Raw genomic sequence first — 24,268 nt, 5'->3', positions numbered from 1 at the left:
GGGCCAGGCATTTGGGGTTAAGTTACTTGCTCAGGGTCACATAGCTAGTAAGTGTCCGAGGCCGAATTTGAACCCAGGACATCCCACATTTCTAAGCCTGCCTGTATATTCGCTGAGCAATCTAGCTGCCCCAAGAACATTTTTCTTATTGAAGAGTTAAACTCTATCCATCTGCAATTTCACAGGAGCATCATCTGGGAGCTGCAGAGATCCCAGAAGTCCATGCAGTCCAGCCCCTTCCCTTCTTGCTCTTTGGGCTCAAGAGAAGCACATTTATTACTAATCTTGTAGAACAACACTTCAAATACCAGAAGACAATGATCACTGGTTTCCCTTAAGTCTTCTCAGACTAAACAGCCCCCGTTCTTTCAAGTGAAACTCCCACAGGCATATTCCCTCTCCTGAATCTCCTCACCGCACACCGTGATACATATTCCAGTTTGCAGGGTCCTTTTTGAAAAACTTGGTGCCTAAGACTGAATGCTGTATTCCAGATGGGGCCTGAGCTGTGCGGAATGATGGTCCGGCCATCATAGCCCCAGGCTTGGACAGTCTGTCCTTTTGAAGGCAACTTGGCAACTTAAGACCTCATTTCCATGTTGGGCTGCCATCTTATATTGCCAACTTTCTGAATTCACAATCATGATGAAGCACATGTATGATAATAGTTCAGTCCTGTTGGGGGCAGCTGGATGGCTCAGTAGATTGGGAACCAGTTCTAGAGACCGGAGGTTCTGGGTTCAAATCTGACCTTCCACACTTCCTAGCTGGGTGACCTTGGGTAAGTCACTTAACCTCCATTGCCTAGCCCTTACCGTTCTTCTGCCTTGTTACCAATACTAAGACTGAAGGTATGGGTTCTTGTTGTTTTTTCTTTCAAAAAATAGTTTAGTCCCATCTTCCCAACCCTGTAGCACTGAGGTTGGTTTTCTGAACGGAAGTGAAGGGTTTTCTATTTAGCCTCGGTACATTTCATCTTATTAGATTGCGGCCATTATCCTAGCCTAGGAAGATCTTTTATGGATCTAAAATGTTAATAACATTTTCTTGGTCTCCTCTCACTTCCGAAGCCTATTATCATTTTAGTGACTTGTTTTTTACTTCAATTTTAATGTTTTCAATGAATAAGAATTTATTTTCTCTCCCTCCCACCCCATCCTCATTAGAAAAAAGAAGAGAAAAAGAAAACCTTTATAACAAATAGATAAGCATATACTATTTATGCTTTCCTCAGAGACATTGTTAATAATACTGGCCAGAGGGGCAGCTAGGGAGTATGGTGGATAGACTGTAAGACCAGGAATCCAGAGGACCTGGGTTCAAATCTGACCTCAGACACTTCCTAGCTCTGTGACCCTGAGCAAGTCACTTGACCCCCATTGCCTAGCCCTCACCACTCTTCTGTCTTGGAACCAATAATCATAGTATTGAAACAAACACAGAAGGTAAAGGTTTAAGAAAAAAAGAATGCTAAGCAGAGCAATGCTGAGTCATGTGGCACTCCATTGGAGACTTAAACCTAGTATACTATGGAGACACACTTGACCACTTTTGGAGGTGTCAAGCTAGTTACCTGGTTCTGAATACCTAGCTGTGGACAGCCAATATGGTATGGTGGTCTTAGAGTCAGAAACTTTGGTTTGAGTTCCAACTATGATACTTAATAGCTGTGAGATGCCGGGAAAGTTACTTAAACTCTATGATCCTCAATTTCCTCACCTGTTAAAATGAGTATAATAAAATGCAGTCTGTCTTATACAAAAGTTTCTGAAGAAAGTACTTTAAAAGAAAAAGACCTTCACCTTCCATCTGATAGTCAATACTGTGTGTCAGCTCCAAGGCAGAAGAGCAGAAAGGGCTGAGTAATGGGGGTTAAGTGACTTGCCCAGGTCACACAGCTAGGAAGTGTTTGAGGTTAGATTTGAACCCAGGATTTCTTGTCTCTAACCTGGCTCTCCATCCACTGAGCCACCCAGCTGCCCTTGAAAGTGTGTTACTATCACTGAGCTCACCAAGGAAAGAATCATGAGAGAATTTGTCATGTGCCATCCTGCAAACCAGACAGACTAAGCCTATTGGTATTCCTCGGTCACAGAAGGGAAAACGAGGTTAGGTTGGCATGACTTGTCAACAATGAGCCCACAGAGGTTTTTGAGGGATCAACCTCTAAAATATGTTCTAAAATTTGGCCAGGAATCGAAGTCAACCCCACTAAGCTTCCCTTCCCTTCTGAAAACTGGGACAATATCCCCTTCCTCCCTCCTACTTCCAAGTGCTCAGAACTGTACTTTTTCCCAGACATCTTCACTGGGGGCTCACCAGTAACACCCCAAAGTTATTTCAGCTCAGATTGGTAACCCATTGGAGTCTGGCAGTCTGAACTCTTTTAGGGCAAGGAGGTATTCTCTTATTATAATGACTCACTTATCTGGAATATCAATTTCCCACTGAAGTTCATTTTAAAAAATTCAGTCCTTTCCATTCCCAGCAGAAGATGGAAGCAGCTAGAGGGAACAGTGCAGAGGGAACTGAGACAGAAGGATCTGAGTTCAAATCCAGGGTCAGACACTTACTAAACTGGGACCCTGGACAAGTCATTTCACCTCTGTCTATCTCAGTTCCTTCAACTGTCAAATGGAGATAATAGTAGCACCTCTCTCTCAGGGTTACTGTAAGGCTCAAACAAGATAGTATTTATAACAGGCGTAGCACAGAGCTTTAATAAATGATGACTTCTTTTTTTCCTACCTGGCTCTCCAGGAACTAATATTCAGAAAGCTTTGGGCTGAGAGGTAGTGACTCTTCTAATTCAAACCTGGGGCCAGCTACTATCTCCTAGTTTACTTTTTCCCATAGAATCTGGGGTATAGTCACTTAAAAATCTTTAATTACTTTACTACAAAAATGAATAATATGGAAATGGATTTTAAGTGATAATATATGTATAACCCAGTGGAACCACTTGTCATCTGAGGGGGAGAGGAGGGCGTCAACAAGAACCATGGAACCATAGGGAAGGTTTTTAAAATTAAATTAAATTTTAATAAAAATCTTTACCTTCTGTCTTTTATAAATAAACCTCACCTTCATCTTGGAATCAATACTATATATTGGTTCCAAAGCAGAAGAGGGGTAAGGGCTAGGCAATGGGGGTTACATGACTTACCCAGGGTCACACAGCTAGAAGTGTCTGAGGCTAGATTTGATCCCAGGACCTCCCTTCTCTGGACCTGACTCTCAATTCACTGAGTCACCCAGCTGCCCCCTTTTACCTTCTGTCTTAGAATGAATACAAAGGCAGAAGAGCAATAAGGGCTAGGGGCCATGGGGGTTGTCACATGCCCAGAGTCACCTTTCTAGAAAATATCTGAGGCCAGATTTGAACCCAGGACCTCCCATCTACAAGCTGGCTCTCAATCCTAGGTACCTCTACAAATTCTTTCTTTAATTTCCAGACCTAGAAATGTCATTGGTAAGAGGAACTCCCAGTGAGGAAACTTCCTCCAAACACAGGAGAGAGATGTATTTCCAAGTACTAGGTTTCTAGAAGGGAGGGAAAAGCATCTTTTCTTTTTTGTCTGGTCATCAGGTGCTAGCAAAACTCATTATATCTCCACCATAGAATTGGTGTCAGTTTCCATTTCCAGGTGATGGAGAAGGTGTTGATAATAATGAGAATAACTGTAATTTCTGAAAAGTCTCTTAGGGTTTCTGGAGCATTTTCCTTCCTGTAACTATGAAGGAAGTGGTTTATTATCTTCCTTATTTTCCAGTGAAGGCCCAGAGAAGGAAAGCTGTTGGCTGTCACGTAAATGGTAATGAGATTTTTTTTTTTTAACTAGACCTCAGATTTCATTGATCCATACAACTCTCAATGAAGATGCTCCTTCTACCAGCATGGACTGGTATCTGCTCTGCACCTTACAATCTTAGAGAATACCCCAGGACCCTGGGAAGTGAAGTGACTTAACTAAGGTCATACAGACAGAATGTGTCCCCCAGACTCCAACAAGACCAGTTCTCTATTCACTATACCATGTTAACTTACTTTTTCCCCCCTTAAGCCCTTACCTTCTGTCTCAGAATCAATACTAATTACCTATTCCATGACAGAAGGTTACTTAATCCCCTCTGCCTAGTCCTTACTGCTCTTCTGCCTTAGAATCAATAGTATTGATTCTAAGACAGAAGGTAAGGGTTTAAAAAAAAAAAGAACAGCAAGTCCAGGCAATGGCGGTAAGTGACTTGCCCAGGGTCACACAGCTAGGAAGGGTCTGAGGCCAGACTTGAACCCAGGATCTCCCATCTCTAGGCCTGATTCTCAATCCACTGAGCCACCCAGCTGCCCCCTTTTACCTTCTGTCTTAGAATGAATACAAAGGCAGAAGAGCAGTAAGGGCTAGGGACCATGGGGATTGTCACTTGCCCAGAGTCACTTATCTAGGACATGTCCGAGGCCACATTTGAACCCAGGACCTCCCATCTACAAGCTGGTTCTCAATCCACTGAGCTACCCAGCTGCCTCCACATTAATTCTTTTATAAGCCCAGGAAAAGGAAAATTCAGAAGGCAGAAAGTACTAATAACTAGGAGGGATCAAGGAGAGCTTAAAGGAGAATCTACCATTTGTAAAAGAAGCCAAGAATTCAGCCTTTCAGGGGTGCATTCCAGGCCAAACAAATGAATGAAAGAGATGGAGTTTTGATAGAAAATAACGTGGCAAAGGGTTAGAGGTAGCTTGGAAGGTAGTCCGTGGAAAGCCTTAGAAACTCCAGACTAAGGAATATGGGTCTAACCCACTGGCGGTAGGAGATCAGAGACAATTACAGAGAGGAGAGTTAAGACGTAGACAATTTTGGTTGTAATGTGGAGGATGAGGCTTCTAAAATAAATAATGGGATCGGTTCCAAGGGCCATTGCACTGAAAAGACACCGAGAAGCTGGAGGGAGAGGCTCCGGCACGCAGCCTAGCCGGTAAAGGGCCAGGAGTTCATGTTACACTGGGATCAATCAAAGCAACTGGGATGTTTATCCAGGAGAAGAGAAGGGGGCAGGGGACAGGGGCGCCATGCTGGCCATCTCTCAATAGGCCAAGGGCTGTCATGGGGGAAAGGAATTCCACTTGTTCCTAGCCCCCATAGTCCGCATAGTCCGCTGGAGCACAGACTGCTGGTGGAGTTGGTCCAATCTCTTTGGAAAGCCATATGGAATCTGACAGTTAAAAGCCACCATAATGCACGTGCCCTTTGACCCAGTGGTTCTCCTACTGGGACTTTTCCCCACAAGGAAGTTATCGACAGGAAAAAGCCAACACCGATCAGTCCAGAGAGTTCTAGCAGCATCATTCGTAACAGCAAAATACTGAAAACAAACCAAGTGACCATCAACTTGGAGAATGGCTGAACGAATGATTGCATTATGGATGTAACGGCTTATCCCTGTGCCAAAAGATGAAATGACAAAGAAGAATTCAAAGAAATACGGGAAGATCAGAGGAAGGTGATCCGGAGGGACCACAGACAGAGGCCATAGCCTTGTCGCTGAAGTTCACAAAATGGCACATCAAAGGAGGTCTTCATTATGATTCTGCCTCTAAGAAGGTAGAGCTAATGATGGGTAAACAGAAAAAGTTACAGACACATGTAGAATCATTTACGATCTCTTGTTGTTTTTGCTTGGTTGGTTACTTCAGCTTGTATGCTCTCTTTTCTCATTTTCTTTTCTTATGCCCCTGTTCACATATCTGAATACTGGTATTTGTCAATGGAACTAAAAATAAAATTCAGGGGGTGTGTGTAGACAACAAAAAACCCTGTTGGGTTTTTCTTTTTTCTTTCTTTTTTTAATAAACCCTCACCTTCCATCTTGGAATCAATACTGGGTATTGGTTCCAAGGCAGAAGAGTGGTAAGGGCTAGGCAATGGGGGTCAAGTGACTTGCCCAGGGTCACACAGCTGGGAAGGGTCTGAGGCCAGATTTGAACCCAGGACCTCCAGTCTCTAGACCTGGCTCTCAATCCACTGAGCCACCCATCTGTCCCCTTCTATTGGGTTTTTCATAGAGGCTACTTGGTTTCCAGACTCCTCCTTTGTATTATATGCCTTAAATGGGAGCCTGAATGCAGCAGGTATCTGAGATCAGATTTGAACTCATGAAGATGAATCTTTCTGTCTCTGGGCCCAGCACCCACAGTCTGCTGTGCCACTGAGCTGCCTCAAACACTGACATGAAGGTGTCGCTTGAGCTGAATCTTGAAGGAAAGTAAAGATTCTGCGAGGTGGAGGGGAGAGGGGAGTGTCTGCCGAACAGCCCGCATAAAGGCAGCTACCATAGCAAATAGAGGTCTGTTTAGGAGAAACAGTAAGACCATCGCCTGGACTTTAAGGTGAATAATGGGGTAATAAGGTTAGGAAAGTAGGGTAGGGCTGGGTTAAGAAGGTTTTAGATGCAAAGAGTTTGCATTTCATCCTAGAAATAACAGGGAGCCAATCAAATTTTTGGGGCCGGGGAGTGACTGCCAGATCTGTGTCTTTGGAAAATGATTTATAAAGCAATGGGAAGACAGACTACAATGAGACTGGGCTTAAGGCAGGGAACCCAATTAGCCAAGGGGTTGGTGGGGCAGCTGGTGTGGCTCAGTGGATAGAGAATCAAGCCTGGGTTCAAATCTGACCTCAGACGCTTCCCAGCTGTGTGACCCTGGGCAAGTCACTTAACCCCTATTGCCCGGCCCTTTCCACTCTTCTGTCTTGGAACCAATATACAGTATTGATTCTAAGATGGAAGGTAAGGGTTAAAATAAAATAGAGAATGCAATGGTCCCAGAGAAAAGGGATAAGAGCCTGACCAGGACAAGTTCCTCTACAATATCTCCAGAAAGTGGGCATTGAGTCTCCCCCTTTAGAGACTTTCAGCCATGAGGGCCCAAAACTCCACTTCTGGATAGCTGAGGGTTTTTTTTTTCTTTTTAAAAAAGTTTAGGCTGTCTTTTGTTTTCCTATAATCTCCATTTCCATCTCTATTTCTTCTCACGCCTATACATTGTGAGTCTGGATTGCTTCAAACACTGACTCCCCCTATGCTGAGCTGAACTCTGGCCCTATCTCTTCCCCCCCACTGCTCCTACTTCTGCCCTTTGGGGCCAAGCTGAGCAAGTGTAATGCATGAGCCGGCATGACACAATGATGGTCCCACCACTGTGGGAAGGATGCGTGGTATGCCACTTCAGAGATGTGTCATCACATGGGAACCCAGCCGCCAGGAAGGAGGGAAGCCTGTTGGGGAAATGAATGCTGAGCTGATTGAGAAGAAAAGTCCCTGTTATTAGACTATGGGTCTTTGGATGCAGAAACCTATTCCTCTACCCCCCCCCCCCAAGCAATGCCTCTCTCTATTAAAGAGCCTCTGGAGGACTTAGGTTCCATCACAGAATACAGGGTTCCAGGAAGAAAGCAGAGGTTTGATGGGAGAAGAGATGGAAATTGGGGAGGTAGAGGAAAGAAGGGAGGAGGAGGACAAGGAGAAGAAGGAAGAGAAGGAGAAGAAGAAGCAGAAGGAGGAGGAGGAGGAGGAGGAGGAGAAGAAGGAGAAGGAGAAAGAGGAGAAGGAGAAGGAGAAGGAGGAGGAGAAGAAGAAGAAGAAAAAGAAGAAGAAGGAGGAGGAGGAGAAGGAGAAGGAGAAGAAAGAGAGAAAGGGGGAGAAAGAAAGGGGAGAGAAGAAAGAGAAAGAAGAGGAAAGGAGAGAAAGAATGAGAAAAGAGAAGGAAGGAAGGGAGAGGGAAAGAGAGAGGGAGGTGTACACAGAAGTCCAAATAAATAATAATAAAATTATAGACTCGATCAAGTACAAGAGTTCTTGAAAATCCAGGGGAAATGATTGGCTTGAAATAAAAAAGTCTCCATCTCAGGAGAGGCTGTACCATTCTTGGGGAAGTTTGCAGAATTCAGGAAATCCTCAATGGATCCCTGCTTAAAGAAAAACTCAATCCTCTTCCCTGGGGATCTCAAGAACTTAAAAGCTCTCCATTATGCTTCAACACAGTTGCACCTGAGACTCTGCACTTAGGGGTCTTGTACCAAGTAAGTCCTCATCAATATGTTGATTAATCAGGGGCCCATGCCTTCATTTAGGCTGATGTGTCACAGCTCATCCATACTGTAGGATAGCAACTGCCTTATCCATGGTAACATAACTGATGACTGTCAGGTGTGGTTTAAACCTAGGTCTTTCTAAACTATAATCTAACACCCTGATCACTGTACAACACTGCCTCTCAGGTGCTCAGACATCTGTGAAATTGATGCTCTTAGCTATTAAATGGGGGAAAGATTAGGGGGACAGCCATTGGCAGTGAATAATGAGTGAAAAAAAATTAATTCATGCAATGCCTACTATGTGCTATGCACTGGGGATCCAGGTACAAAAATGAGACTGTCCCTGCCCTCAAAGAGATTCCACTCTAATAATAATGGCTGGCATTCCTACAGCACTTTGAGATTAGCAAATAATGCCACTATCTCACCTGATTCTTAGAAATTCCTTGGGATATTGGTACTACAGGTATTATAGGCTCATCTCCATTAAAAAAAAAACAAAACTGAACTTATGATTCCACCAGTGCAGGGAACTCCTGGTGAGCACATTCACTAGTCCAGTGATGGAGAACCTTTTAGAGAGCGAGTGCCCAAACTGCATATGTGAGTCCCCAAACTTACCCCAGACAGGGAAGGGAGAAAGTGTTCCCATTGGGCTGCTGGGCAGAGGGGTGGGTGATGAGAGAAATATCCTCAGGTGCAGTGGAGAGGAGGAAGGGAGCAGCACCCCCTCCAGCATGAGTGCCATAGGTTTACCAACACAGCACTAGGCAATGCAGTAGTAGGTAATATAGTTCCCCTCATGCCTGGAATGCTCTCCCTCCTCATCTCTATGGACTTGGAGTCAAGAAGGCCTGAATTCAAGTGTGGCCCCCAACATAGATTGGCTATATGACCCTGGGCAAGTCATTTAATCTGTTTGCCTCAGTTTCCTCATCTGTAAAATCCCCTACCTCATGGGGTTGTTGTGAGGCTCAAATGAGATAATATTTGTAAAGAGCTTAGCACAGTGCCTGGCACATAGTAGATGCCATGTAAATGTTAGCTATTATTATCATCATTTAAATTTCTTTTTAAACCCTTCCCTTTCCATCTTAGAATCAATAGTAAGGGATGGGCAATGGGGGTTAACTGACTTGCCCAGGGCCACACAGTTATTATCTTTTTATGCAAACTGGACCCTCTTTGCAACTTAGTTTTGGAGAACTGCCTGAGGGCATCAAGAGGTTTGCTCATGAATTTTCACCATTTCCTTATTTATTAGTAATAATAATCAGATGTGAAATAGTGAGTAAAGAGTTAGCCTAGTGGTTAAGCCAACCTAGGATTCAAGTCTCATCACTGAGACCTCCTAGCTGGGATGGACTGACACCACGGAGATAAGGATAGTATACAATATTATGATAGAAGCAGATTATTGATGAGCCCCCATCAGATCCACCCTGAACCCAGTGGCAATTGTCCATCAATGCCTTCCCTGCTGGGGAACTTGTGGAGCCTCCATTGTCTGCCAATAATAACAACACAAATCACCTTGACCCAGTGGAAATCAATCTAACTCCTCGGTCTAGCCTTCTGGCAGTCCAGTTCCTCCATTCCCTCCCTCCCATGTATCTATCCAGGCTCAGCTTCGTTCTCTACAACAACAGTGACTGTGACTTGGCTACAATTACATCCATGATTGCCATCTCCACACATGGATGGCTTAATTCCTGCTTCCATAGCTTTTGCCCATCAATGCACATCTATCACTTCCTCCAAAGTCAGCATTACCTCCTCCAGGGGGCCTGCCCAATCAACTCTGCTCCAGACTGTCTGAGAATCATGAGGTCTTGTCTTTGAGACAGAAAACACCTAAGAGATGATTTAGTCCAGTGGTCTCAAACTGTTTAAAGTATCTCATTTCAAGTGTCTGTACACTATGGAATACTAGCCGTCCCCTCCTCATCTCTGCCTCCTGGTCTCCTTCAAGTCTCAGCTAAAATCCCATCTTCTGTGAGAAGCCTCTCCCGGACCTCCTTAATTTTAGTGCCTTCCCTCCGAGTTTATCCTGTATATATCTCATTGGTGGTGCAGTGGATAGAGTGCTGGATTTACAATCAGGAAGACTCATCTTCATGAGTTCAAATATGGTATCAGACATTTCCTAGCGGTGTGACCCTGAGAAAGTCACTTAACCTCACTGGGCTCAGTTTCCTCATCTGTAAAATAAGCTGGAGAAGGAAATGGAAACCGGTTGAGTATCTTCACCAAGATGGGCTCATAAAGAGTCAGACACAATTGACTGAAACAAATGAACAACAACATCTTGCTGGTACATTGTATATGGTCTTCTCTGTTAGACTATGAACTCATTGAGAGCAAGGACTATCTTTTACCATTGTTTCCTCAGTACTTACACACAGTAGGTGCTTAATAAATGCTAGCTGAGTTCATTAATACTAAATCTGGGTGAGGAGCATGGGAGAGAGGGATATAGCCAAATTTTCTTTTCTTTTTTTAAACCTCTCACCTTCTGTCTTAGAATCAATACTGTGTATTGGTTCTAAGGCAGAAGAGTGGTAAGTGTTAGGCAATGGGGGTCAAGTGAATCGCCCAGGGTCACACAGCTAGGAAGTGTCTGAGGTCAGATTTGAACCCAGGACCTCCCATCTCTAGACCTAGCTCTCAATCCACTGAGCTACCCAGCTATCCCCAACAAATTTTCAATAAACAATTTAACCCAAGCTCTCCTCTTACTTTACATATGGGGAAACTAAGGTTCAATGTAGCAAATTCATACAGCATGGTCAGTAACAGAACAGATGGAGGTCAAGGTATCCTTCATGCTGACCTTTGTTCTCAGTATCTAATTTTCTTTTATTTCACTTTTTAATCACACTAGATAGGGAAAGCATTTATGATTCCAGGATACAAAGACAAGAAGTAAACACTCAAGGAATATGTACATTCTGCTTGAGAAATGTGAAAAAGGGAGCCAGAAAGTGAGGGGTAGAAGGGGGGAAATGGGGCATGGTTGGAGGCAGGATGAGGCCCAAGCTCACTTATCAGAGCCCAGCTTCCGAAACATGGAGTGACGACAGAAAGGAAGCACTACACCACAAACACAAAGATATACAGAATTTAGAATCCAAGAACGGCAGAGCTGGAAAGATCTTGGGAAGAGGGAATGTTAAAGCAAGAGGGAAACTTCAAACCAGGCAGTCCAATCCCCTTTTTACAAATGAGTAAACTGAGAGCTACAGAGGCAGAATGACTCATCCTTATGTGGCTCAGGAGATGGCTTAGGACAGCGGTTCTCAACCTCTCAATTTGTAGCAATGAGAATACATAATGCATATCAGGTATTTACATTCTGAATCATAACTATAGCAAAATTACAGTTTTGAAGTAGCCACCAAAATAATGTTTTGGTTTGGGGTCAACACAACATGAGGAACTGTATTGCAGGGTCATGGCATTAGAAAGGTTGAGAACCACTGGCTTAGGAGGACACATATAACCAAAGAGGGAGAGGAGTCCCATTTTATTCAGCTAAATCCAAGCAAGAAAAATCAAGGTGACCTACCCCAAGTTAGTACCCAGTTCCTGACAAAGCCAGGAACAAGGGATACGGGTCCATGGGGTACACAGAGGGTTTTTACATAGTGCTACCAAGTTCAAATCCAGTTCTACAAGCATTTATTAAGGTTATTGAATGAACGCATGTTAGAGAAGATGAAAACACAAAGAAAAAATGTGTGGTTTGGAGAAATCTCTGATGAGGATCGCTTGGGAAGAATCTCTTGAGAGAGGCTCTGGAGAAGGGAAGCTCTTGGAGGACAATCTCTAAGGAGGTCTCGCTGGAGCTCCTCTGAGGGGACTCTGTCCCTCTGGAGGCTCTGGAGAGAGGCTCTTTGAAACAGTCTCTGGCTGGAAGGCTCTTTGAGGAGGACTCTGGCTGGAACTCTCTCTGGTGAAGTCAGCTGAGATGGAGCTGGCCTGGTGTCACTAGAATCCTTGCTTAGACAGACCTTGTGGTGAGTGATAAAAGACTGACTGACTGATCTCTCTCTCTTAAGACTCAGGTCTAGGCCATGTTGGCTTAAGGCCCTTCATACTTATTCCTTTCTTACTCTTTCTCTCTTTCTTTAATTCCTCATTGTATTATTAATTAAATTCTCTATAAAACCCAGTTGACTTGGGCATATTCATGATTGGGAATATATTCCCTGGCGACCACCTTATATTTGATTTAAAACCAAGACACTGTAGTGAAACATATTTTCTGCGGTCAAATTTACTCACCCACTCTTATAACTACCACAATTTAAGTCCTCAACCATTTTAATTATTACAGTTTATGACTCCCACACTTTTAAATGCCATAGTTTATGGCATTAACCTCTTTTAATTATAACACTCTGTAGATCTTATATATAGGTGGTTATTTCTGCATTGTCTTCCCCATTGGATTGAAAGCTCCTTGAGGGCAGGGAATGTTTTTGCCTTTTTTTTTTATCTCTAGTGTTTAGCAGCAGTGTCAGACCCATAGTAAACACCAAAATGCTTGCTTGACAGGAATTGTTTCTTTTGTTATCTTTTTATATCCCCCACCAACTAGCCCAGGGTCTAACACATTAGCTTAACCAGTGTTTGTGAGATGAGCCTGGGTGAAGAGAGGAAATGAGATCATCCAAAACAGAAGGGATTCTATATTGGCTGTCTATGGGTACTGAATAAAATGAATTATCACCATATAATACTCATATAGCAAAGACATAAAGACACAAAGACCACAAGTGAACAAGTCTAGAAAGGGATTCAGAATAAGGTTCTTTTTGGGTCCTGGGCTGTTGTTTTTTTTTACCTCTTACCTTCCATTTTAGAATCAATATTAATTATCAGTTACAAGGCAGAAGAGAGGTAAAGGCTGGGCAATGGAGGTTAAGTGACTTGCCCAGGGTCACACAGCTAAGAAGTGTCTGAGACCATATTTGAACCCAGGACCTCCCACCTCCAGGCCTGACTTTCTATCCATGCAATCACCTACCTGCTTCTCCTTGATTATTTTTAAAATTCCTTTGACTCTACTTTGGTAAACGCTATGGTGTAAGTAAAAGAAGATTTTTTTTTTAATTCCTTGTTCTAGGTAGGATTGTTTTTGTTGATGGCTAAGTCTACAATTTAAAAAATTAACCATCTAACTCCATAGGGCATTTTTTCCACTTGAACCACGAGCCAGGATAGGATTTCACTTGGTCAGTCTTATCATCAAGTGATGGAGGCAGCTGCAGCTCTTGCCTCTCGCTGGGAAGGAAGGCAAGTGTTATAATATTTCCTTCTACTCCCTCCCTCCCTCCACTCTACAGAAGCAGCATTAATAGAATAAAAAGTGGACAAGGCCTGAGTTGCTTATTTATTCGTTATAATAATAATTATTATTACTAGTTCCTGTTCTGCTAATTATTGACAGTAGGAACCCAGACCCTCCAACTCTCAGTTTCCTAATCTGTAAAATGGGGACAATAATCCCTGCCCAGTCTCCTCTCAGGGCTGAGACAAGGATCCAACATTTGCCCCTCTTACACCATGCTACAGTGGGCTGTTTTGAGGCGATGCCTGTATTTAGACCCACCCTGGCTAAGCCTCCGTCCCCTATGTCACACTCTTGCTTAGGCGTATGGGGAAACATATGAATCCAATTTTAAAGTGTTTAATTAAAAGTGAAGCAACCAAGATCAAAACAAAAAGAAAAAAAACATTCTTGGCACTCCAGTAAAAAGGGTTTGTGAAAGTCTCCTACCCCTTTAGGGAAGTTATAATCTACTTCCCTTAATGTCCTTCTAAGTCTCCAACTAGACTTCACTCACTCCACAAATGCATGAAAAAATACATATCTGTTTGCTGGATGGTGCCTTTTATGATATGGGGAGGGGAAGAAGGGGCAGAAATATTTAGAAATAAATTCTATTAATAAAGTAAAAAGAAAAGAACAATTTTTTTAAAATTGCTAAGCATTTATTCCATGCAATGTGCTTAGCTAGGTTCTGGTAAAGCTACTACAAAAGAACTGCGAGAGTTTTACACAAATATAAGGGATTATTCTTCCTATATAATTCCATTTTTCCAAGGATCCTTTGTTTCCTCCCTTTACTGTTACAGACCAAAATATAGTCCATGATTTGGTACATGGTATTCAAAAGCTGCTGCGTATCAGAAACATTCATTACCCTGAAACTAACTGGGTAAGGAGCCTCTCTCAAATTTATGGAGCTAGCCAGGGCCCGGTGGGGCAATGCCCGAAGTTTCTTGCTCCTAGAGGAGGCTGAGGTTGGTGGATTGCTTGAGTTCTGAATTGCAGTAAGCAGAGCTAAAACCAGTAGGATGTCTTCACTGTCTGGAATCCATATGGTGAGCGCCCGGAAACAGGGGGACCACCATGCTGCCTAAGGAGAAGCAGACCCAGCCAGTTTGGAAATGGAGCAGGTCAGAGATTCATGAGTAGCTACTGTACTTCTAGAACGGGCCAGAACGGGAGGCTAGCTCCAAAAAACCCAAACCGAATCCAACGAAAAACATCTTTTACTAGGCTGGGCTTTGGACAACAGACCCTGCACCCAAGGCTTTTCCCAGACTGGCAGGGTCTATCAGAGTTTGTACTCCAGTAGCTCAACCTTTGAGAACCTGGGGTCACCTCCATGAGGCACCAGAGGAGGACATCAGAACATCCAGGGACTATTCTTAAGTATGTTGTTCTTCAAGATCTTAAAATACCTTTTCCTACACGTCAGACTCATCCAGATCAATGCTTCTCCCTTCCACTCCCATCCCATGAGTCTGAATTAGCAGAGATTTAAAATTTATTGCATCACTTTGCAACTGATAATGTATATTAAAATGCTCTTTGCAAACCTTCGAGCACTAGATAAACGTCAGTTAGCATTAATATTATTATGCCTTTCGCTTTGTTCAGAAAACTCTTCACTGGTCATGCTCAGAGAATGGGGAGATCCCAATCAACTGTGAAGGGTAATCCATTAACCCATTACATATCACAGCATAAAAATGTTTCTTAGAGATTGTTAGAACTGGAAGGAGCCCTTCACGATGACTGTTTGTTTTAACAGGAAGGAAGAAATGGGTACAAAGAGAAATCACTTACATGCAGCTAGGAAACGCCAAGATGGAAGGCTTGAATCCCTGACTGGCTTTTTGCTTTTTTTTTTCCTTTTTTGATACACACCTATAGCCAACGTGTCTTCACTTTGTTTCTGGGAATATTTCTAAAATTTAGAGCCCACTTTCTTTAGTGAGTAGAGTTAATGATGCACTCCAAGCTGTCCTTTGGCAATCACAGAATCATGGAATTTTGTAACTAGAAAAGATCTCAGAGGCCATCTGTATCCTCATCTACAACAGTCCTGACAAATATGCACCCAAACTTTGCTTAAAGATCTCCAATGGGGCAGCCCATTTCACTTTTTTTTTTTAACTCTTACCTCCTATCTTGGAATCAATACTGAGTATTGGTTCCATGGAGGAAGAATAGTAAGGGCCAGGCAACTAGGTGACCTGGCCAGGGTCACCCAGTTAGAAAGTGTCTGAGGCTAGATTTGAACACAGGACCGCCCATCTGCAGGCCTGGCTCTCTATCCATTGAGCCACCTAGCTGCACTTTCATTTCACTTTCTGGACAGCTCCCAATTATGGGGAATTATTTTTCTTGACATCAGATCTAAGTTCATCTCTTAGGCACTGCTTTCATTCATTGTTCCTGGTTCTGCCTTTGGAGGCCAAATGGAATTCACAGATCCATGTCCAGGAATAGGAGAAGGTGGAGGACATTGGGCTGGATGCTAACTGTGCCCAGGATGGTCCTTGGGAGTTTCTACCCTTGCACCTTCTTAGGAAATCCCTTTTCTCAGCTTGTTTTCCTACCAATTATCTCTTCTTCCTTAGTAATTGCCTGCAGTAATTGGCTAAACATCCCCATTTCCTTTCACCGATCATCAAATGCTTGGTAACTAAAAGGCAGTTGAATTCTGATGAAATATAATGAATAATCTCAGGCTCAGAGAATTACTAATAAAATACAACTTCCTCCCTTAGTAGAAAGGTGGGAGACAATGGTAATAGAAAGGAGTTTACATTGTCAGAAGCTCCATCAATTAGCTTGAATGTTTTTCTTTCAAGGAAGGGTTCAATGGTGGGGGCAAGAGAGGTTAAGGGAAAACACCCAAGGGAGAAAAAAGGCAACAGTAAGACTTTAAACAGTAACCCAACACCGTAACTACATGTAGAAAAGATCTCAGACTGGGGCTGAGGAAATGCAGTTCTAGACCAGAGTCTAGCATTTCATCAGTGCATGTCTGTGTAGGATATGCAGGTAAATGTTTAACAACTAGCTGGGGACCAGGGCATACACCCATGACACACTTTTATGTTTAATCCATATTAGTAACATTTTTTCCTTAAGTCAAGAAATCAGTAAAACAATAAATCAAGCCCTGATTTGTAGGTTGCTGATTTCTGAGGTGTCAATGCTCACACTAAAAATTTAACAGTGGGCTCCAGGCTGAACTGGCTCCAGCACACCCCAGTTTCTGTATTTCTTGATTCCTATTTGTACATGGTGATAGCAATCACAGTCTTCCCTTTTCCTCAAGATAAAAGATTTGTTTTTAATGATGGCATTTAGAAGCATAGCAATTTAAAAGTGAAAATACATAAAGAAGTTAACCATTTATTATCACAGAACCTCAGCATTTGAAGAGAACTTGGAGGCCATCTAGATCAACCTGGGCTTGAAAAGGAATCACTTTCCCAACATCTCCATCAAGTAGTTGTCTAACCTGTGCTTAAAACCCCTCCAACCACCATCGAGAATCCATTACTAAGGCAGTCCTTTCCTGTCTTCAACAGCTCTGATTACTAAGATTTCCCTTACGTGAACCTGAAAATGTCTCTCCAGGCTCCAATCAGTCCCCTCTGGAGCTACACAGAAAAAGCCTAACCCCCTTTCCCTCAAAAAAAAAAAAAAGACGGGGGTATGTCCTAAGTTCAAATCTGGCCTCAGACATTTCCTAGCTGAATGGAGCTAGGCAATGGGGATCAAGTGACTTGCCCAGGTCACTTGATCCCCATTGCCTAGCCCTTACCACTTTCCTGCCTAGGAACCAATACATGGTATTAATTCTAAGATGGAAGGTAAGGGTTAAAAAAAAAATTCAGTGGCCTCAGATGCTTCCTAGCTGTGTGACCCTGGGCAATTCACTTAATCCCCACTGCTTTCACCCTTACTGCTCTTCTGCCTTGGAACCAGAACAAAGTATTAATTCTAAGAGAGAAGGTAAGGGGTTAAAAAAAAAAACACCCTTCAAATACTTAAAGACAGTTATCCTGTTCCCCTCAAGTCTTTTCATCTCCAGGCTAAAGATGTCCCTTCATTTCACAGATGAGGAAGATGAGGCCCAAAGATCTGCCCAAGGCTACAAGGCATTAAGTGGCAGGGCTGGGAATAGAACTGGGATCTCCTGATTTCCACATAAGTCCTCTTCTCACCACACAAGGATGCCTTGGGAAAAGTGAAAAGCTCAATGCAGAATCAATGCGGGATATTATTTCATTTTCATCACCAGAAGAAGCTAGTGTGAAATCATTATAACAATACAAGCCCCTCTAGTCAAATACATCATAATAACCAGCCGTGGGGACACTCCATGGACAGCATCCAGAGGCACTACCTTTGGAATTGATGCCGAGGCATTTCCAAGACCCTGTCTCTGTTCCCCAAGCTTGCCAACATCACTACTCTTAATAATACAATAATTCAGCTTGGCCATCGTTTCAGACCATCAAACCTGGAGACAGCAAACTAGGGGACCCGGCAGGCAGCCCACATAAAACACAAATACACAACCCCAAAAGGAATTTATCAAGTGGAAACAAGGAAAGCCAACTTCCCAAGGCCTACCACTCTCAGTTTTGCCACAGACTCAGAGACACAATTAAACAGATATAGGCTAAGCACCTACTATGCCCAAGGCACTGAGATACAAAGAGAAAAAGCAAGGATAGTCCTTGTTCTCAAGGAGCCTACATCTTGCTGGAGTGAGGGGATACATGTACATCAAGAGATTCAAAACAAAGTAATTTGAAGAGAAAGAATGGGCTGAAGACCAGAAGGGATAAGAAGAAGTTATGTAGGGGGCAGCTCCTGAGCTATGAAGAAGCAGAGACAGCGATGAGGCAAGAAAGAGCATGAGCAGAGAATTCAAAATCTGAAGCTGCAAAGACCATCTTGTCCAACTCCCTTATTTTGCAGAGGAGGAAACTGAGGCCCACAGAAGTTAAGTGACTTGTCCAAGGTCACAACCACCTCTTATCTTAAATGCATTGCTCCTTCCCCTGTATCAATCCAAACTGGGGATCACTTGTACAAGGAATGAAAGGGAGGATTTGGCCAGAACTCTTGTGTACAGAAACAGCTGGCAGGCAAGTTTCACTGTATTGGAGAGTGTGAAGAAGAGAGAAATGAATGAGGCTGGGAAAGTAGGTGGAAGCCAGATTGTTAATTATAAAATGAGACTGCAAGGGTAGGTGGGAACTTTAAATGTCAGGCTGAGGAGTCTCTATTTTATCCTGGAGGCATCCAGGAGCTGGCAAAGTTTTGGGAGGAGGGAAATGACTTGATCAGACCTATGTCCAAAACGCCATTTCAATCCAAATCAACAAGCATTTATTAAGTGTCTGCTATGCTTAAGGCCCTGAATTAGCCATCCATCTCTGGCTTAGAATGAAGTCAGTCCATGGGGTAGTCATCAATGACAAATCAAAGAAATGGTCCCTCATGATTTCTACTGGCAGATGATCAAGTAATACTTTGCAGCTGTCATCAACCAGTTACAGCACCTGACTACTATTTTCCAGCCATGTGTGCTCTTGGGCAAATAACTTTTGGTCCCATGCCTCAGTTTCCCCAAATGTAAAATGAGGGGGTTGGGCTTGATTAGATCTAAAGTTCCACCCAGCTCTGACATGATCCTTATCTGCTTTGTATTGTTCCATACTTTCATGGGGGCAGTGTAGAATATTTAGAAAGCTGGCTTCAGAAACAGTAAGACCAGGGGCAGGTAGGCAGCTCAGTGGACAGCTCCTAGCTGTGTGACCCTGGGCAAGTCACTTATCCCCAACTGCTTAGCTTTTACCACTCTTTTGCCTTAGAACTGATACTTAAGTATGGATTCTAAAATAAAAGATATGGGTTTAAAAAGAAAAAAAGAAACAGAAAGCCTGAGTTCAAGTCCCATCTCTGGTTTCATCACTCTCAGAGCTCTAGGTCTTCTAGACTTTCTAAGACTGCATGTTCCCTTCAATAAACACTTATTATGCACCTGCTGCATACTAGGCACAGTGCTGAAGATATGCAGTAAATAGGGAAAGAGAGTCCTTGCTATCAAGGAGCTCATACTGTAATGGGGAAGAATAAACCCCAAAAGAATATGTAGCTTGTGGAAAAGGTGCAGACCTGCCCAAGTGGTAGGATGTTTGCTCACCTGGAAGTTCCCTCTCCCAATGAAATCGAAGGTCTAGGACTCATTCCTATTTGTCATGGGTGAGAAACCATTGTTTGGATGATAATAAGAATAGCTAACAGTCATACAGCACCTTAAAGTCAGTCAAGGAGTATTTTCCAAGAATTTTCTATGTACCAGTTCCTGTACTAAACTAGGGATACAAAAAAAAAAGGCTCCAGGAAGGGTGGTCTAATGGGCTTTAGACTTTGCAAAGCACCTGCCCCACATGATCTCATTTGAGCCTCACAGTCACTGGGGGACATCCATAGCTGTCCATATCTCTGTCTTACAGATGAGGAGGACTGAGGCTCAGAGGGGTTTTGTGTCTTGCCCATAGCTACACAGCTAGTAAGCATCAAAGGGGGTGGGGAGTGAGGTTTGAATTGAAGTCTTCCTGACTCCAAACCCAGCACCTGATCAATGAGGACTTAGTTCCAGCTGGCCAGGAACTCACAGCCTAAGGGGAACCCAAACTAGGGCTGCTGGGAAACCACTAGGAAATAAAGCAAGGCAGGGCAAAATTAAAGACTAGAGATAGTGTGTGATTCAGCCTCTTAGGAATTCAGAGAAGGGAAAAGCAGAGAATCTCCAAATTGGAAGGGACCTCGGATCACTGAGTCCATCCCTCCCACTTCGGAAGTCCACTCTCCCACTCCTCTTTGTCACTGGTGACAGATAGTTATCTGGCTTCTGATGAAATACTTGGAACCACCTGGAGCAATAGGGAGCATGTTACTTTTCAAGGCAACCATTCCAGTACTGGACAGCTCTCACAGTCAGCCAGGCCTTTCCATACAGAGTGAACCAGAGTGTGCTTTCCTCTAAAGGCTGTAGCACTAGTTCTGCCTCAAACCAGCCAGAATAAAATAGAATTCCTTCAACTATGAGAGGGTCTTCAGATATCTGAAGGCAGGAATTCCGTTCCTTCTTTGTTTGCTTTTCTCAGTTTTCTCAAGTTTGTATAGACTGTGGACAACTACTAAAGGCTTCACTGAGCAGGTGGGACCTAGGAATGTCACTGTATTCTTCCAAGAGACCAGAGGTCCTGTGTTCAAATGTGACCTCAGATATTTCCTAGCTGTGTGCACTAATCACTTAACCCTGAGCAAATCACTTAACCCCCATTGCCTAGCCCTTACCATTCTTCTGTCTTGGAACCAATACACAATATTGATTCTAAGATGGAAGGTAAAGGTTTTAAAAAAACCAAACTGGTCTTTTCTTGGGAGAAGTGGTAGTTCTGCAAATCACAGGGAAAGGAAAGGGACCAGAGTTGGAGGAGAAAACTTTACCAGGCTTCCTCCAACCAATCAAAGCTCTCAGATCCCCAAAGGGCTATGGTTCTGGTGAGGATAAAGAAAGAAATGGGGCACTTCTAGAGACTCAGGATAAAAAGGGGTTAATTATGTACCAAGGTCAAACACCAGATATGAACTAATAAAGAAATTAACAGCAGGTCATATGGAAAAATTTAACAGTATTTTAGCAAAGAGCTGTAAGAAGCAATGAGAGAGAGCCCAAACAGACCAGATATTTTTATAGAATCATGAAACTTTACTGTTGCAAGGATCCGCAGAGCCCATTTAGACCAACCTCCTTTCCTGCAACAAACACATACCCATTTTAAATGGAAAGAAGCCAAGGCCCAGGGAAATGAAATGATTTGTCTGAGATTCAGAATGTAGGTCTGTTCAGTCCAAGTAGGGAAGGAGCCCTTTCCCCTACCTTGGGATGCCTGTTTACAGAAATATGTTTGTGGACTGTTAAACTGGGATGATTCTTACAATCACCTAATCTTGCCTTTTGGCTGTCCAAAATCATCCTCCCTCCCCTCCTCCTTTCTGTAACTCAGCACAGACTCCCACAGCTGCTTCCTGCATCTTCCTGCGTCAGAGATTTAAATAGGATGAGAGGAAACTGAGGCAGGCAAAAGTGACCCTTTTCTTCCTCCCACCAATGCCACCACTTTTGCGGAGATGACTTAGTCAGCTCTTCACCCACCATAACATGACTGGCACCATTAGCACTTCAAATCCAAGCTTGCTGCTCAGAGGGTACTAGTGGATAGAGGCTGGGGGCAGTCCTGTCATCCATACTGAGCTACGACAGGGACTTCCTTCTACAGGTCTTTGCCTCTCTGATACCCGCTAGCTGGTTCCTGAAGTCTAGAATGTTACTGGAGTGCTAAGTGGTTAAACTCTGTTCTTAAGTGTGGAACCTTACCCCTGGCTTCCTCTTTCTGGAGGTTGCAATATATACACACATAGGAAAGGAAAGCCTTTGTCATTTCCACCTCAAACGTGATTCACCTCTGGTCTTAGGTGCTGAGCCCCCTAAAGAGCTTGTCTGGGGGGTCAGACAACACCCTGAGGTTCGAGCTGTTCCAGTCTATTGCCCACCTGTCTTAGGATACCCGATCTATGTGAAAGCTCCCTTCCAGCCTGCCTCTAAAATTGGCTGTCCCCTTCCCACCCCCAGTCTGAAGCGCTAGGTAGCAGCTTACCTCAGACCAGCCCTTTTCCCATTCGGAGCCATAAGAAGCAGGGACCTCAAGGAAATGCCTACACTTTGGGGGCTGGGAGTGGAACAACTCCCACCACCACCCCCGGCCCTCTGGCCTTCTTTAAGATTGGTAGCAACTCCCGGGCCCCAGAGTCCGTTCCCTCACAGCCCACCAGGGCCCAAAGGCAGGAGTTGTAATCTAGAATGTCAACCCAACCAAAGCCTAACTGAGCTCGCGAGGTTCAGGCCCCTTCCTCCTTCCCTGGCTGCCCCATTGTCCACCTAGCCCCACAGGCAGGGTGAGGAGGGGGCGGGGTTCCCACTCCTCATCTCCCCCCCTCCCCTCCCATTCCCAGGAAGTCGACTCTGCCTTCCAGTCGCTGAGCCAGGGTGGCCCTGGAAGACAGGCATCCGCACAAAGGAGGGCTAGGGGGTTTGTGACACTCGGGAGAGACACAGGGAGCCCCTCACAGAGGCGCGCTCTCTCGCTCGCACGCGCACACACACACACATACACGGCACACACGGAGGCAGAGAGATAGCACACGGGCCAGGGGCTGGGCGGGGATCGCTCGCTCGCCAGCTGACCCAGCGCTGGTCCCCGACCCTCGTCACGGACTGGGGTCCCAGGATTCCAGTTCGTCCTCAGCCCCCACCCCCGCCCGCCCTGCTCGGGCCCCGGGAGGGACCCCCTCTTACCAGCTGCAGGCAGCAGAACCCGACCAGCGTGCACCTCCCGTTACACTTGCTCATGGCTCCCGTGGGACCCGCCGCCGCGGCGCTGCCCCCCTGGCTGCTGCTGCTGCTGCTGCCGCCCGGAGTCGGGCTCAGGCTCGGGCTACGAGTGCGCTGCTGCTCTCTGGCTCGGCTCAGCGCCCTGGGGCTTCCTGGAAGGCGAGAAGCAGGAAGCCAGAGAGGGTCCTCCTTCTATTGCTCCGTCTTCTCTTTCTCCTCCTTCTCCTCCTCCGCTTCCTCCCCGCGCCAGCGCCCCAAGCTTCCAGCAGGGCGGCCGGGGCTCCCCTAGGGCTGGGGCCGCGGCATCGTCCGGGCGCGGCGCGGACTCCGGAGGCTCCGCTCAGTCTCCATGCTCCGCGCTGGGGGCGCTGGGCACCGAGGCGCACAGCTCGAGCCGGGGCTCTTTTGTTTGACCCGCTGTCCGCCAGCAGCGCCTCATGCCCCCAGAGGCGGACGGGTGGACGGGCAGCAGAAGCGAAGAGCAGGGAGCGGAGCGGACCCGAGCCGAGCCGAGCGGAGCGGAGTGGAGCGGAGCGGAGCGAAGCAGAGCCCAGCCCAGCTGGGGCAGGATCCCGAGCAGTCTGCAGCCGCCCTGGCCCGACCACGTGGCTTCGCGGCCCGGAGAGGGGCGGGGCCCGGGGACAGCAGAGGGATAGTGGGGAGGGGGGAAACCAGAGGGAGGGCGTGAGAGGGGAGAGTGGAAGAAGAGAGAATAGACTAGGGAGGCTGGCTGCAGGCTAGGGTGGTGGCACAACCAGGGAGAGAGGAGCAAAAGGGGCGAGAGGAGGGAGGAGGGAGGAAGGCTAATAGAAACGGCAAGGGATAGGACTCAGTTTCCTGATCCGTAAAAATGAGGAGGTTGGATGATCCCTTTGGTCCTTTCTAGCTCTAAATCCCAAGAACCTGTTCAATTCGGAGACGAAATACGCGTAGGGAAGGAGAGGAGAAGAGTAAGGCAAACAAAGGAGAAAACTTAGAGAATGGGGAGGTCTGGGAAGAACAAGGGAGAGAGAGAGGGAGGGGCTGAACTTTCTCTCCTTGGGTTAACTGAGCCCTGGAGCTGAGTGGAGAATGGTTACAAATTATGGCATCTCCGTTCTGCTCTCCTTCCTTCCTTCCCTCCACACACCCCACCTCCCCGAGGGGATCAGGCAAAGCTACGGAATAGGGGGGTGGAGGGGAAAACCTCACTCAACCTCTGCCACCCCTCAAAGCTTCCAGGCCCCGGAAAGGCTGAGGTTCTGGTGGGAGTGGATGGGAGCGAACGAATGACTCCCCTACCTTTGCGGAAGAGCCAAAGAATCTCCCTCGAGTGAGCCCAATCGCATCATTTATCCCAGTAGCACCTGTCTCGAAGAGGCCTGGGAGCTTCCCCCCAAA

General features: G+C 45.1%; 1 protein-coding gene across 2 annotated transcripts in view; it reads right to left on the bottom strand.

Moving 5' to 3' along the window:
- NKAIN1 (sodium/potassium transporting ATPase interacting 1) overlaps positions 1-23,839 on the bottom strand; it is a 136,089-nt gene extending 112,250 nt beyond the window's left edge. Inside the window, exon 1 of one of the 2 annotated variants that reach the window (XM_007492985.3) lies at positions 22,853-23,839. In XM_007492985.3, coding sequence (XP_007493047.1) covers positions 22,853-22,906 — 54 coding nt within the window. In that variant the 5' untranslated portion in view covers positions 22,907-23,839. The remainder of the gene's footprint in view (positions 1-22,852) is intronic. The other variant, XM_007492984.3, reaches the window with a different exon arrangement.
- Between the last annotated feature and the right edge of the window lie 429 nt (positions 23,840-24,268).

The sequence above is a fragment of the Monodelphis domestica genome, chromosome 4 (assembly GCF_027887165.1).
Source record: "Monodelphis domestica isolate mMonDom1 chromosome 4, mMonDom1.pri, whole genome shotgun sequence".
NCBI classification, from domain to species: Eukaryota; Metazoa; Chordata; class Mammalia; order Didelphimorphia; family Didelphidae; genus Monodelphis; species Monodelphis domestica.
The sequence above is the reverse complement of the archived record's forward strand: the minus strand, read 5'-3'. Positions and strand labels throughout refer to the sequence as shown.